Raw genomic sequence first — 15,275 nt, 5'->3', positions numbered from 1 at the left:
ATCGTATGCTTATTCTGTAACTACTTTTACAAAGGTTTTCGCTCGAACAATGAGACACGAGGTTAAGATATTGACGTAAATACTGATTAACCAAAGTTGGTCAGACTTTATACGGACATAGGAAATAAAAGAAGGCAATGCATCTATTAAAAAAAAATTCAATGATATGAGGAAATGTTTTTCATAATTAAGCATATTCATTTCAAATTAGAAATTTAAACAAAATACTAAAACATGTTTATTAAATGTCATCAAAAATGACAATATAAAATAATATAATAATAAAAGATATAAATATAAAATAAATATAATATAACTAAGTGTAAGTAATCTGAATCAAGTTCATATTTATAATTTACTTTTTTGTAAATTATATGTTTATGAATGTGCTAATATAAAAATTAAAAATTCAAAATTAAATTCAATTGCAATAGATAAAAACGACGAATCATAAAGTGTAATTAGACAGAAACGAAAACATAATATTGATCAGTTATCATTAAATTAAATGATATTTAAATTATACCTTTTTATTGTTTATTCCTTGTATTCTTTTCGTCTTAACTTAATCAATTAAGGACAAAGACAAAATATCAGCTGATTCGTTGGAATTTCGATGTTCTGAATAAAATCATAATTTCAAAGATAATTCAACGCAGCTGTACCTAACAGAAACATAACTCGTAACACTGTTCATTTGCATTCTTTTGTTCTGTGTCACTGTTCGAAACAATTAGACATTATATTAGGAGTTATAGCAGGTAAATGTTTTTTTTCTCGATATAATGATTTGTCATAGCTCATTTAGTTCAACATTACATATATAAAGGATAAAATCACGATAATTCCATAAATTAGAGCAATAATTTCATAAAGATGTTGCATGGAATATAGTTATTTGTATTTTTATAATATTTGAAAAATTTTAAAAAATATTCGTATAAGAAATTATATAGTATATTTTTTTCGTTTATAATTTATGTAACCATAAGATTCTTTCTACAAAATAAACATAACATTTAAATGAAATTATATTTCAAAGATGATATGTAACAAAATTGCCACAAACTGTTTTTCAATATATATACGAAATCGCATATAAAATATCAGTGTTGATCATTTTATAACAATTTACATCTTCTATACATTTTCTTGGTTAGTTCTTCAATTTTTTAATTAACTTTCAATTAAAAATTTATTTACTATAGGTACATATAAATTCTATCATGTTTTATTTTAATTTTTTACAGTATATATTTGATGTAAATTCATTTTATTTATTATTATAAATCATTGTTATTTCCATATACTATTCAATTCTTTTTTTTGTAATATTTATTTTTTCTTTCATAAATTAACTTATATTTATGTTATTTGTTATATTATATTATATTATGTTATATTAAATATATATATATACTTTAAAAAATAAAATAATTATTTTTCTTTTTTTGTGTTATATATAATTTAACTAATAGATATTTTATTTGCGAAGATTTTTTTTATTTGCGATGTATAATATATTTTTTTATGATTTTTGTTTATAATAATATCCATATAGATTCAGAATCTTATTATATATGTTAATCTTACTTTTATTTATCTTCATTAATAACATTTTTATCACTGCTGAAATTGTTTGCTTAATTATTATCTTTAAATTTAGTATTTATAACTTATAATATCTATATTACATTACATTTTCTATCTTATGCTCTATGTATAACATAAAATTATACTGATTTAAATTTGTAAAAAATTTTTTTATTTACCTTCATTATTTTGTATAGAAGTATTTAAAGTTTAATCATTTTCATTAATTTCATTTCTATTTCTTCGATTTTTCTTATTTCCACTTATCTTTGTTGCATAGTTTGGTTTGAATGAATCGTAAAAAAATAAATCAACAAATTAATTTAAAAAGTATTAATAAATATCGGAATTTTGTCACTTTTGTATGATTTATTTCACAATTATTATCAAACTTTATTATTTATTATATCACAACTAATAACTAATAAATTCACAATCTTTTAAATCATTTACAATATTATCTAACCTAATTTGTGTATACACCATCTGGATCAAGATGTCGCTATTCTATTATACAAACATCGTTGAAAACGCGACATGAAATACAATTTCAAATTCATTTCACTGTTCTTGAGGAATGCTTTTTACATATTTGATTGTTTATCTCCATACTGTTATTTCTCGAATATTCACATTGTTCGACATGATGTTTAAATCACTATCAGATCACAACAAAATAATTAATTGTAACGTTTAAATGAAAACTCCATGTTTCTTTAGCAGGATGTCTATTCATTTTGAATTCGTTTGACTTCGATGATCCAATATAATAAAGATCGAATAATTTTAATTATATAAGTTATAACAGATAAATATAGATCGCGAATCTACTGAATTACAAGAAGTCAATCTTACATACACATCAACATGATCGACCGGGACTTTTAAATTCACTTTTACGAGCGTGTCACGCAGCGTATAAGTATATACCGGTGACAATTTCACGTTACACTTTCTGCCTTTGGCAGACCACTATTTTCGTTCGTATCCGATTTCTCGCATCAGCTTTTTCCACAGTTGCATTGGTGTCGCGCGCGAACTCAAGCAGAATACCGATATCCGATAACTTAAAATAAATGAGGTCGCCAGTGATAAATATTAAATAACTGTACATGTGCATGGCTTGAGCGCGTATACTTCCTTGTGATACGTTTCCTAACTAACCAAGAAATGGACAACGAGAAAATGATTGATTCAATTGCTTGAGAAAAAAATCAATTGATTTAATAGTAATTAAGAAATTTTTCGAAATCTAACAAAAATCAATAAAGAAAATGTATGAAAGAAAAATGTTTGCTTACGTGTTAAGGATGCTCGATTATTCGTTCGTTCAAACGATGAGATTTTCTTCCTTTCTTCTCCTCGAGTTTCTTCCGATTTCTTCGCCGCTCCAGCGCTCTGCCTTCTTTTCTCGTTTTTCTAATTGACTGCACGCAATCAAATGTAACCGTGGAAAAGTGAATAAAAAAAAAATAGCAATTCTAGTAAAAGCGAATTATTGACAATCACGGAACAAAAACACTCTTCTCCTTTTGTGTTTCCTTCCGTAAAATGTTCGTATCAAATTTGTCTTTTTTATTTTTCCTTTTTCTTCAAAATTGAATTCCACCTCACGAAGATCACACGAGTCCGTGAAAAACGAACATATAAAAAATAAGATGGATTCAGAGACAAGAATACAGCGAGCAACGGCGAAACAAGCAAATTTCGTAAACGTGGAAAAAACTTAAATAAAACTCGAAAAATAGCTACATCCGAACAGTTCGAGGGTTCGGAGACAACTGAGCCTACCGACGGACTTTGGAATCGGTGAGCGGTGTGTCGGTTCGCCGGACTCGCGAAGACTTCTCGAGTTCGAGACTCTGAGAGTCGTGCTCGTTGTTTTCTTTTATCTTTCTCTTTTTTTCTATTTCTGTCTTTCTCTCTTTCTGGATACACGATAAACTAAGTGCACGCGGTACACGCGCGTTCTACCTTCGCGACGAGCTCGCTTCTGTTCCTCCTGTTTCTCCTTCTGCTCTTTTTGTTCCATCGGACCATGGCTTTTCTGTATTACCAGCCGCGCCTCGCCGCGCGCGGAGCCACTACAAAACGCAAGCGCACAACCAACCATGCACGCACGTGCGTGTCTCGCGACTATGCTCGTGTGCAACCTGATCGTAATGGTACGATGAAAATCGTTTTGTTTGCTTGCTGTCTGCTGTTTTCGCTTGTTTGTCTGGAACAAATTCAATATTGATTATTTTTTCTTAATATTTTTTTCTTTTTCTTTTTCTTTTTTTGATAAATTATAAGATTCTTGTGAATTCAAAAGTTGACAAGCGTGCAAGAAGTGTATAAAAATTACATTGAAATATATAAGTTTTATATATAGCTTATAAATATGGTTTCTAATGATAATATGATAATTCGAAATTTGACTCAATAAATAATCGAATTATATTAAGAATTATTCAAGCAGTTTCATTTACTGGAATTAAATAAATGTAAGTACATGTAAACAATTAACAAAAATAATGGAAATGTAACTGAACATAGATATGCTGAACATAATTTGTATAAACTGTTTAATATTTATAAATTCTTTATAAAATTTTTAAAAAATTTTATTTTATTATTTTCTATTATTTTTAATAATTATAATAAAATTTTATTGTGTAAAATTAAGTTCAATGATATTTACTTAATTAAGATAAATAGTGAAATTTATTGTTACTTGTTTATAGAATTCTGAATCATCGATTGATAATAAATAGTATCGCGTGTTATAATAAATTTAGTAAATATATTCAAATGCATTAATAATTATAGATAATAGTTACGAAATGCATATTAAATATATATTTATATTAATTGTATATTAATTATATTAATTATATAAATATATAATTTCTTTTATCATTGTTGAATTAGTGATCAATATATAAAAATATTAGATCGAAAATTTTTTTAGATCTTAAATGATTATAAGAAGTTTTCAATTTCAACGAATCATTTGAGAAATTTTATGACTTTTAATTTAGAAAATCTTATTATATAGGATAATTTTTTTAAGAAATGATTTTGTACTTTTCTTCGAAAAATTTTTTTCATATTGGCAATTATCTTCGTCATTTATTTCTTAAAAGATCGGGAAAATCGATTACAAATGATAATAAATTTTTTTTTTTTTCTAAGTTATCCAAGCACATATAATAAAACCTGAAGATCATACATAAGGTCACATCCTTGATATATCCCTGAGGGATTCTCAGATACCACTAGTGATTTTCCATTACACAATCAATAAGAGATTTTATCGATATTGGTTTTTAGAATATAAAGACTCTAAGAATATCTTAAAAATGATTATACTTTTGTGAATCTTTCTATTTTATTATACTAAAGAACGAATGATATTCATTGATTCAAATGATAATGAAATATATATCAAAAAATCAATTAGAATCAAAAAAAAACGATGTTGTAAAATTTGAATTATTATTCGATACATCAGTGTAATATTTTCTCGTGTGGAATAGAAATTTGTCTGAAATTTTCACCAAGTAGGCCATGGCTTTGTGGCCCGATCCGTAGATTATGACATCAATACATTTTACGTAATCCGGTGGACAGCAAATACCTAAGTTGGGTTAATATTCAAGATGCACCATCGAATCGATTGGCTGACCAGATTATTTACTAAATCATTTATATGTTCCAGATATTGGGATAAATATATCGAAAGATTTTCTAGATTTTCTAGATTTTCTATTGTTTGGATAACAATGTATCTTCTGAAAACTTTTGGAACATAATTATAATCATCTAACTTTTTTGTTTTATTATTTAGAAAGATTTATTTAGCGATAATACATATCAATATAATTATAATATAGTTTAAATACAGTTATATTTTTGTTAAATTTAAATTATTTTATTTATATATATATATATATATATATATATATTATTTTATTATATATATAATTATTTTATATTTATATATATTTATATAACAAAAAATCTAAATTGAAATACCTATTTTTTTTATAATTATAATTTTTAATTTATGTCATGGTTGTATATATAAGCTTTTCTAAATATATAATAATAGTAAATGTTATTTAAATCTATCATATTATTTATTATTATATATTATTTATAGTCTAAGGATTCTTCCAACATCTTAAGCACTTTTTTATAAACTAGTTTAGGAGCGTCCATAGCCCATAGAAAATCTATATGATTGAATTTCGCATATGGCACTTTATAGATAATTGATTTCTTTGGTAATTCATTGGTTAACTTTATAACATCCTAAACAAAAAATAGAATACAATATAAAAAATAATTAAACTATGTAAATATCTATATTCATTAAAAAATTTCGAAATATATAAATACCTGAGGACTAGACAACCAATCATTATTACCGTAAAACAATACAATTGGTATTGTTATCTTTGATAAATTATATCTAGGTGGTTCAGGACTATTATAAATCAATAAATTTTTTTCTATTCCATAGTTATATTGTTGAAAATTTCCAGATTTTATTTCTTGAACAAAATGAACCATAGTTTTAGAAGATGTGCCAGCTGGTTGATAATTCAAAATTTTAGGTAGCAGTGTCTACAATAATTTGCATAAATATATTAAGATCTAATATAGATTTTTATATAAGTTATTGTACTCACGTAATTAAATTGATTTTTATCAAATCCAACAAGAATAAACAATATATTACTACATATTTTTTCCTCCTGAAAATTCATATCACATAAATATTTTGCTAAAAATCTTGTAATAAAACTATTTGGTAAAAATGCTCCATCTCCAAATAGATACATTATTCTCTGGAAATTAATACGAAAATATTTCATTACTTTCAATGATACATATAAAAATGAGAATTTAAATGTTGAATTAAGAAAATCATTGTAATCGCTTATTAATTATTTTTTTACCTTAAAGTCAGATGCAAATGGAGTTAAATATCGTAAAGGAGTTCGTATATGTTTCAAAAAAGCTACTGGAGCAAGGCTATACATTGATTGTATTAATTTTGTTATTTGCGGTCGTTCACTGGCCATCACATAGAAACATGTCGTACCCATTGAAAATCCGATGTACGCTCTTAAAGAATTTTCTTTCAATTTTACAATATAAGTGATCATCGCCGGAAGATCATAAATACCTGATTCATGCCAACTAAATATGTTATCATAAAAGTAATATTAAAAATTTTAAAATGCTCATTAATTATTTAATTATTTTATATATAAAATATAATTTTTTTTACATAAAAATAAAACTATTATTCTACATATATTTCTAAAAATTTTTCTAAAACATACTTTTAATTATTTACAATGTATTTTATGTATGTTATTTTATATTTTCAATTATCATTAATTTTTATTGTTTATAAGTACCTGAAATCCCAAAACGTTAAATTTTTTGGCGATAAAGAAATATGTGCTTTTGAATAAGTATTGCCACGAAAATTTCCAAGCCATACATCGTAACCATTATCAGCTAATAAATAAGCTATAATCGTAAATAAAAATTAGAATATAAAATAATAATTGATTAACATTTATAAGTAAAAAACACAAAAAGATATAATTTTTATTTTTGAATTAATTTTTAATTTAAATTTAATTTTAGAATATTTAATATAAATTTATATTATAATATAAATTTAATTTAAAATTGTTTTATTAAATAATACATATATTGTACCAAGAGAATTTTTTTTGCCAAGTACAATCCAATCCATAGAGCAACCTAATACACCGTGTTGTAAAAAAATTGTAGGAGATCCAGATTTTCCTACAATTCGATGTATTGTTAAAATATAACCATCTTCTGTTAAAACTACATGTGCTTCAGCTGGATAACCCTCTTTTCTTATCATTTGCAACTACAATAAAAAAATTAAATCATTAACAATTAATGTTATTTATTAAAAAAAAGAAAAATTCAGAAAAACAAAATATGATAATATAATTTTATATATTAATAATAAAGATAAATAAATTTATTATTATTAAAACTATTTTAAAAGATTTTTACTATAGATAATATAAATAATTTGAATTTTATTAATATTATAATTTTATTATAATAGATACATAACAAATTACTATAACAGATTTAAATAATAAAATTGAAATTAAATAATAACAAAAATTATAATAATTTTATAAAAAAAACTGAAAATTATATTTTATGTAATTAATAATATTTTTGTATATTAGAATTATACATATTACATATTATATTGTAAAATTTTGTTAAGATTATATCCAATTTTTCCATTCATTAAAAATATTAATGTGATAAATATATTTCAAATATTTAATTAACATGAATAAACATGTAAATTCACATAGTAATTTAAAAACAAAACATGTTTAGCAATTTACAAATATTAAAGAAATTAAAATATATAATAGAACAGAAATTATTACATGTAAATCACTTTGCAGACAACTAATTTTCAATGATAATAATTAAAAAAAAATTAGTTATCTTAGTTTCTCGATAAATATTTTATTTTTTTTCTTAAATATTCTATTCTGTTGAATATTATTTTCATACATAAAAATGAATTAAAAAATAATTATAATAAAAATTAAAAAATAAATTAAATTAAAATAAATATTATAATCAAAACTATTATATACATATTAAATGATAGAAAAACTTTGTATTTTATTTTTCAATGTCTGATTTTATATTATATTTGATTTATTACAAATAAAAATCTAATTCTACTTACAATGTCGAGATTTTTATTCGAATCTTCATTTTCATTTTTTTTATAATGATTGAATAATTTAAAGTTAAAGCTGAATGAAATCACGGAATGAAAAATAAATAGCGATAAAAATATCACAATTTGTCTCTTCATTCTAAAAAATTAAACAAACAACAAAATATTAAAAATAATACTATAAAATACAAAAAAAAGTTTCATACAATACTTTATGAAACTTTATGAAAAAATTTAACAGTAAAAATATATTGATACTTATTTAAGTTCTTAAGTATACGTTATAATAATACGTTCCTGTTTCCTGAATGTTTCCTGTTCAACTTTTGCACTACGAATAAGTTTTGAACGTTGTACATTAGTCATAGTTAAAACTGTGATTTATGTAAATATTTCACATTCCATTTCAATATTAAAAATTTAATATTATAAAATGTTTACGTTTAATTGTAATTTTATTCTTTATAACTTGAATATTTTAATGTATAAATTTAATATTTTTATATTTATTATAAAATTTGAAAATTTAAATGAAATATAGACCATACTGTAAATATATGTACTATGAATATATATTTTATCTTATAGAAGGAAGAAAAATTATGATTATTAAAATTGTCATAATATACACATGCGATGCACACAACATACACTATCTTTATTCACTATTCTTAATTTTTACCACTTAGTATTTTTATCACTTAAAATTTTTCAATTATATAATTTTTAACAATACATATATTTTAGAAAAGTTATATATTTAAATATAATTTTTAATGTGAAGGAAAACAAAAATCAAATCATTATATTATTTTATACTATTCTATTTTCAAGCGAAGTTTAAAAATACAATTCTCTTATTTTAATGATAGATTATAAAATATAAAATATAAAATATAAAATATCAGGTATTATATTATTATTTTTATTACTTATTATTAACAAATTATGAAAACACTTATTTTATGTAAATAAATATATGCATTTTAGATATATATCATTTTAATTATTTTCGTATTTAAGGTTATATTTTTGTAATATCAATAATGATTACCTAAATGTCTTTTACTTCTTTATAAATCGATATATTAATATTAATGTAACAAGAACAAAAGAAATAATAATGATAATAAAATATAATAAAATCGAATTATTTCAATGTATACATTATCTGTTAATAACCTAAAAATAAATATATTTAGAATTATATTATATATATATACATATATATACACATTTATCTATTTTCATCGATATAGGACATTCATTATTGAAGTAATTTTTTTAATAGATTTTGTAAACATCATTTGATATCTTAATAAATTAAATATTCTTTTTTAAAAAACTATATAAAAACAAATATTTAATAAAAAAAATATGAAAAAAAATAGGTATGCAATTGAAAATATAAGTGAATACTTATATATAAATATAATTGAATACTTGTAACGTATATATTTCAAACGTCGACGATAAATTATTTTGTTATAAATTTTTTTTAATTCTTTTTAATAAAAATCTCTTTTTTTAATAAACATCTAACAAGAATTATTGTTTACCAATTGTACTATTAAGAGTGTATTTTACGTTTGAATCAATATTAAATAAAAACCGGATAACCTTAATAGACTATAAATATGTGTCATTCCTTAACATATCATTTTAGAATATCTCTCATCTGTATTTCAGCTTATAATAATGAATGAAACAATATTACCACCTTCGCCAAACTGGTATTTGAGTAATATTTTTACTTGTTCTTTCAATGGCACTGTAGCATGGGGTGCTAGAAATATGATTGTTATTGCTAAAATTAGTGAAAATAATAAAACATTACAATATTCTATTATTAAAAATGCTCATAAATCTAAAGTGACATGTCTTGCATTTACTCCTCATTTTGAAGAAGTAAATGCTAATTTAATAGCTTCTACTGGAGATGATAATATAATTAAAATATGGAATTTAGAAACATTATCTGTAGCTTATCTTTTAGACATTGTAAGTTTTTATATTAATGTATAAATTGATAATGATATTATATTTAAAATTTTTTTTTTAATTTTAGGATAAACAAAGTATACCAGTAGGTGTAGATTGGTCTTATAAAAATCCTTATATTATATATGCAGCAACTTCTGATGGTCATGTATTATCGTGGAATGCTTATTTTGATATTGTTTCTTCAATTTCACTAGGAAAAATGATATGTACTTGTATTTCTTCTTGTCCTCATGATCCACATCTTGTAGCTATTGGCTCAAAATGTGGCTTAGTTTATATCTTTAATTTTCAAGGTAAAGGAAAAATAGATTACAAGCTTAGAGGACATGATACTGAAATAGTTAGTTTATCATGGTGTCCTATAGAGAGTAATATTTTAAGTGGAAATCCAAACAAAGATTTATTATTAGCTTCAGGAGGAAAAGACAGGTAATTTAAAGAATTTTATAAAATATTTGCAATCACAATTTTAATATATAAACTTTAAATTACAGATCAATTTTCATTTGGAAAGCTGGTGGAGATGGCCGTTATGAAACAACAATTTCATTACCTACAGGTCCTCTTGATTCTCATCAGCATAGAACCAAATTAAATGCTTCTATAGGTAATTGGGTTGTAGTTCGTTGGATAGAACCTAAGCTATTACTTACAAGTTCATTATGGGGTGAATTAATTTCTTGGGATTTATCAACAATGATAAGAGGCAAACCTAATGTGAAAGTAATACATGCATATCATGTTAGGGGTTTATTTTGTATTGCACATATACCAAATATCCAAAACAATTCAATAGAAAATTGGAGAGTAAAACAGAGGTTGGATTTGTTTTATTAACAAATTTATAATAATATATTATAATAATTATTATGAATTATAATTATCATAAGTTTAAATATTTTCTAAATAAATTACAGACATACAATTTGGACTTTAGCACAAGATCGAAGAATTATTTGTTGTGGAATAAAAGATAATAATGTTGAAGTGGATTATGATATTTTTACACAATCTGGATATGTTTATTGTATTGCTGCTTGTCCATTAGATACTTCACATGTTGCATTTGGAGTTGGAGATGCAATGTTACGATTGTGGAATTTATCAGAAGCACATAATACTTCTTTTAATATAACTTTTTTATGGCAAAAAATTAAAGGAAAAATTCGCGCAGTAAGATTATATTTTGAATAAAATGTATTAGAAATAAGATATTTCTAAATAATATTCCTTTAAAAAATTATTATAAATTGTTTAATAATTGTTTAATAATTATTATATTATACATATTAATTACATTATATAGATATCATGGCATCCTGAAAAAGAAAATTTATTAGCATATGCAACTGAAGAAGGCCGAGTTGGTGTATTTAATATAAATAATAATAAATTACCCACATTGTACAGACAATACCATAGAAATACAATATATACTCTTAGTTGGGGTCCAAATCCAGAAAACAAACAATATGTTTTATATTCTTGTGGAGAAGGAGAACTTGTATATTATGATCCAGAAAAACCAAATCAAGGTAATATTTTATATTTACAAATTAATATTGTAATGATTGTAATATTATTGTATTATAATGAATATAAAATTATAATTTGTTTAATTAGAACCTAAATCTGTATTGAAAAAAGAGTGTACAGAATTCTCTTGGAAGCCAGATTTTTCTTGTTTAGCAGTAGGATTTGAAAATGGGTATGTTTTTATATATATAATATATAATATATGAAATTCATAAAAATTCTTTTATTTTCAGAACGATTTCATTTTTTAATAAAGAATTTGAAATATGTGGATGTGCTAAATTTGCTTCAAAAATGGTACATTGTTTAGTTTGGCATCCTGAAAGTACAGCAACAGATTCAACATTTTCTCCATTAAAAAATTATTTGGCTGTTGCTTTTGAATCATGTACTATACTTATTTTTGATTTATCTAATTTTATAGATCATTTTACAAAATTGAAAAATTCTACTAATAATGATAATTTAAAAGAAAAATGCGATATTTACAAAGTGAATGAAATTGTAGCTACTTTAAATGGACATAGTAAAAATGTTGTTTGTTTAGCATGGAGTCCATACATAAGTGGACATTTAATATCTGGTAGTTATGATGGAATTGCACAGGTATAAGTTTCTAAATTTCATTTAAATAAAAAGAGAAATAAAATAACAATATAAATATCTATCATGAAAATAAATATTTATATTATCACTGTTTTTTTAGGTATGGAATATTGAAACACAAGAATTAATAGCTACTTATATGGAACATTGTGGTCCTGTATTGTGTTGTATGTGGAGCCCATTAGATCCTGATTTTATTATAACTGGCTCTGCAGATTTCACAGTACGGATATGGAAAGTTGCTTATAATTTACCACAAAAAAAATTATCTAAAAAAATATTAACTAAAACTAAAGAAAAAGAAAATAAAACAAATAAAAATATTTCTGTTGAAAATAATTTATTAGAACTAACTAAAGCTACATCAGAATGTTCTATTTCAGAAGTTTCCCAAACTGTTCAAAGTATAAAAATAATATTAATAAAAATAATAAAAATTATCTTATTACAGTACAAATAATAATTAATTATCATTAATTTCAGAATCAGAAATAAAAATGAAAACAGAAACAAAAAATAAAAAATTTGAACGATCATATTTTTCAAAATGCACTAATACAACAAATGAAAAGACATTTTTACTTAACTCTCTTTTAAATATTGTAAAAAAAATAAAGAATGACAATTTGGATATCGAAGAAATTCAAAAAGATACTTCATATAATATGATACCAGTATTATTTTCCACACAAAAAAATTTTATGTCACACATAAATAATGAAAGTAAGTTATTAAAATAAAAAAAATATTATTATAACTGTTTACTTATATATGTTTTGTTTTTAATCATTATTTAGGATTTGTTCATATTGAAAAAAATAAACATAATTTAGTCACAGAAATGGATGTATGGTGTAATAATCTTAAACAAAATTTAGATGAAGCTGCTAAAGAAAAACGTCTTAATGATTTTCTTGTTTCACTTTCAGCTAGTTTGTCTATGAAGTATGTAATTTTATCTGTTTATTTTATAAAATTTCATTTTAGAATTGTCAAAAAGTAATTAATAATAATGTATTATAGAACATGGAAAGATATGTGTGAATTGTATGCATATCAATTAATAAGTGAAGGCAATCCTTGTAAAGCAGTATCTTATTTACTTTGTATACATAAAACTTATAAAGCCATAGAAGTGTTTCAAGATGCAAATTTATATAAAGAAGCATATATTCTTGCAAGATGTAAACTTGAATGTGATGATCCAGTATTAACAGAAATTTTAAAAAATTGGGCAAAATATAGTGTACATACAGGAAATTTTGAACAAGCAGCATATATGTAAGTTATAAGTTATAAGATAATCATATAATGAATAAATAAAATATTATAATTTTTTTTTCAGTTATGCTAAATTAGGAGAATTTTCTGATATAATAAAATATCTTGGACGCCGTAAAGATGCAAGTACTTTAATAACAGCAGCTGAAATTGCTCTTTTATGCAATGATGATGCCTTGAGTAAATCTTTAATTGATCAAGCAATAATTGCAACTTTCATAAATTCAGAATATGATTTAACACGAAATATAATAGCAAAGTTTCCATATCTCAAGGTATATTATAATATATATCAATTATAATATAATTATATGTGTTTTATATTTTTATTATTTTTTTAAAAAGTAAATAAAAATATTTACTTTTAGTACCAAGAAATACATTTGTTAATTTTGGAAGAACTTGACAAAATAATTAAAAAAAATGTAAGCTTTAATATGATTCAAACATGGATAGACGGAAAATCAGATTATGGTTTATTGCAAGCTTTAAAAACAGTTTGTGGAGATTGTAATTCTTATTATACTGATTTATTTAAAAATAGCTTTTGTACTACTTTAGATAATGAGAGAATGGTAAGATTGATTTAAATTTTAATTAATTTCTTAAAAACACTGAAAATTAATCATTATATTTCATAATTTACAATTTCTAGTTATGGTTAGTAGTTGGTCATAATATTGCATTAGCAATAGCCTCAGTTGAAAAAGAACAAAAATTGAAACATATTGTTACTACATTACATACCATTACCCAATTTGAAATATTACATAGAAAAAATTTTGAAAATCAACATAATCTACTAATTGAAATTATAATAAAATTAGATATTAAAGGATTAATGGATAAAACAAGTATTTATACAAAAACTGATTATTCTGTATCAATAAGTTTACGAGCTTATTTATGCTATGCCCTTTTAAATTGGTTTACATGCAATATAGACAAAGAATCTATTAATAATATAAAATTCTATATCAATTTGATTGAAAATTTATTAGAGGATGCAATAAATAAACAAGCAGTAAAACATTGGTCAGTGACAAATGAAATTAATAAATTGGAAACTCAAATAGTTTCTGTAAAATGTAAGTTACAAAAATATTATTAATTTTATATAATAATAGTAAAAAAATGGAAAAAATAAATATTTAATTTTTTTTTAGGTAAAACACAAGAAGAAAGTAAAACTGATCAAGATATAGAATCTCTTATGATTGAATTAAATGAATTAAAAATACAAAAAAAACAAATACTCAATGACTTGGTTCATGTTCCAAATCCTGTTATGGTATATAGCATAGCAAATAACTTATGCAGCAAGTTGCTGGATGAAGATATTAAAAATAAATTTTCGGAAAATATCTCTAAAATGTGGTTAAATGCTATTACGTAAATAAATAATGTATTTTTTTTTATATTGTCTTTTGCTAAATTAATGATAATTAAGAATTTTAATTTATATGACAAATATATTTTTATTAAATTCCAA

General features: G+C 22.8%; 3 protein-coding genes across 7 annotated transcripts in view; 1 reads left to right on the top strand and 2 right to left on the bottom strand.

Moving 5' to 3' along the window:
- LOC413134 (UNC93-like protein) overlaps positions 1–3,608 on the bottom strand; it is a 41,616-nt gene extending 38,008 nt beyond the window's left edge. The window contains exon 1 of the mRNA XM_396585.7: positions 2,895–3,608. The gene's annotated coding sequence lies outside the window, so the exon portion shown is untranslated. The remainder of the gene's footprint in view (positions 1–2,894) is intronic.
- Positions 3,609–5,638: 2,030 nt separating this feature from the next.
- Positions 5,639–9,528, bottom strand: LOC552588 (lipase 1). 3 transcript variants are annotated; one of them, XM_026443918.1, is made up of 7 exons: positions 8,363–8,495; positions 7,321–7,501; positions 7,011–7,125; positions 6,543–6,711; positions 6,273–6,431; positions 5,980–6,207; positions 5,639–5,892 (listed from the first exon to the last, which is right to left on the bottom strand). In XM_026443918.1, the coding sequence occupies exons 1-7, from the start codon at positions 8,492–8,494 to the stop codon at positions 5,731–5,733; spliced, it is 1,146 nt and encodes a 381-aa protein (XP_026299703.1). In that variant the 5' UTR covers position 8,495; the 3' UTR covers positions 5,639–5,730. The 3 variants fall into 3 exon arrangements, with proteins under 3 accessions (XP_026299703.1, XP_006564437.1, XP_026299702.1); XM_006564374.3 differs by lacking the exon at positions 8,363–8,495 and adding an exon at positions 9,411–9,528 and having other exon boundaries at positions 5,641–5,892; positions 6,543–6,786; XM_026443917.1 differs by having other exon boundaries at positions 5,641–5,892; positions 6,543–6,786.
- Positions 9,174–15,201, top strand: LOC724288 (gem-associated protein 5). Of its 3 annotated transcripts, none has more exons than XM_006564377.2 (16): positions 9,174–9,264; positions 10,046–10,357; positions 10,425–10,789; positions 10,855–11,178; positions 11,278–11,533; positions 11,667–11,895; positions 11,984–12,068; positions 12,130–12,502; positions 12,603–12,906; positions 12,986–13,225; positions 13,300–13,447; positions 13,526–13,783; positions 13,848–14,058; positions 14,152–14,358; positions 14,439–14,871; positions 14,950–15,201. In XM_006564377.2, exons 2-16 carry the CDS (start codon positions 10,055–10,057, stop codon positions 15,177–15,179), a joined length of 3,966 nt encoding a protein of 1,321 aa, XP_006564440.1. In that variant the 5' UTR covers positions 9,174–9,264; positions 10,046–10,054; the 3' UTR covers positions 15,180–15,201. The 3 variants fall into 3 exon arrangements, with proteins under 3 accessions (XP_006564440.1, XP_001120093.2, XP_006564441.1); XM_001120093.4 differs by lacking the exon at positions 9,174–9,264 and adding an exon at positions 9,605–9,747; XM_006564378.3 differs by lacking the exon at positions 9,174–9,264 and having other exon boundaries at positions 9,823–10,357; positions 10,425–10,566; positions 10,654–10,789.
- Positions 15,202–15,275: the final 74 nt, after the last annotated feature.

Source organism: Apis mellifera, linkage group LG11 (genome assembly GCF_003254395.2).
Source record: "Apis mellifera strain DH4 linkage group LG11, Amel_HAv3.1, whole genome shotgun sequence".
In the NCBI taxonomy this organism is placed as follows: domain Eukaryota; kingdom Metazoa; phylum Arthropoda; class Insecta; order Hymenoptera; family Apidae; genus Apis; species Apis mellifera.
The sequence above is the reverse complement of the archived record's forward strand: the minus strand, read 5'-3'. Positions and strand labels throughout refer to the sequence as shown.

Excerpts from the sequence above, each read along its gene's own strand:
- LOC552588 (XM_026443917.1), bottom strand. The coding sequence starts at position 8,494 with ATGAAGAGACAAATTGTGATATTTTTATCGCTATTTATTTTTCATTCC. Across the intron at positions 7,126-7,320 it reads TGGCAAAAAAAATTCTCTTG|CTTATTTATTAGCTGATAAT; the intron begins GTACAATATATG and ends TTACGATTATAG. Across the intron at positions 6,208-6,272 it reads ATAAAAATCAATTTAATTAC|ACACTGCTACCTAAAATTTT; the intron begins GTGAGTACAATA and ends AAATTATTGTAG.
- LOC724288 (XM_006564377.2), top strand. The coding sequence starts at position 10,055 with ATGAATGAAACAATATTACCACCTTCGCCAAACTGGTATTTGAGTAAT. Across the intron at positions 12,069-12,129 it reads GCAGTAGGATTTGAAAATGG|AACGATTTCATTTTTTAATA; the intron begins GTATGTTTTTAT and ends TTTTATTTTCAG. Across the intron at positions 14,059-14,151 it reads CAAAGTTTCCATATCTCAAG|TACCAAGAAATACATTTGTT; the intron begins GTATATTATAAT and ends ATTTACTTTTAG.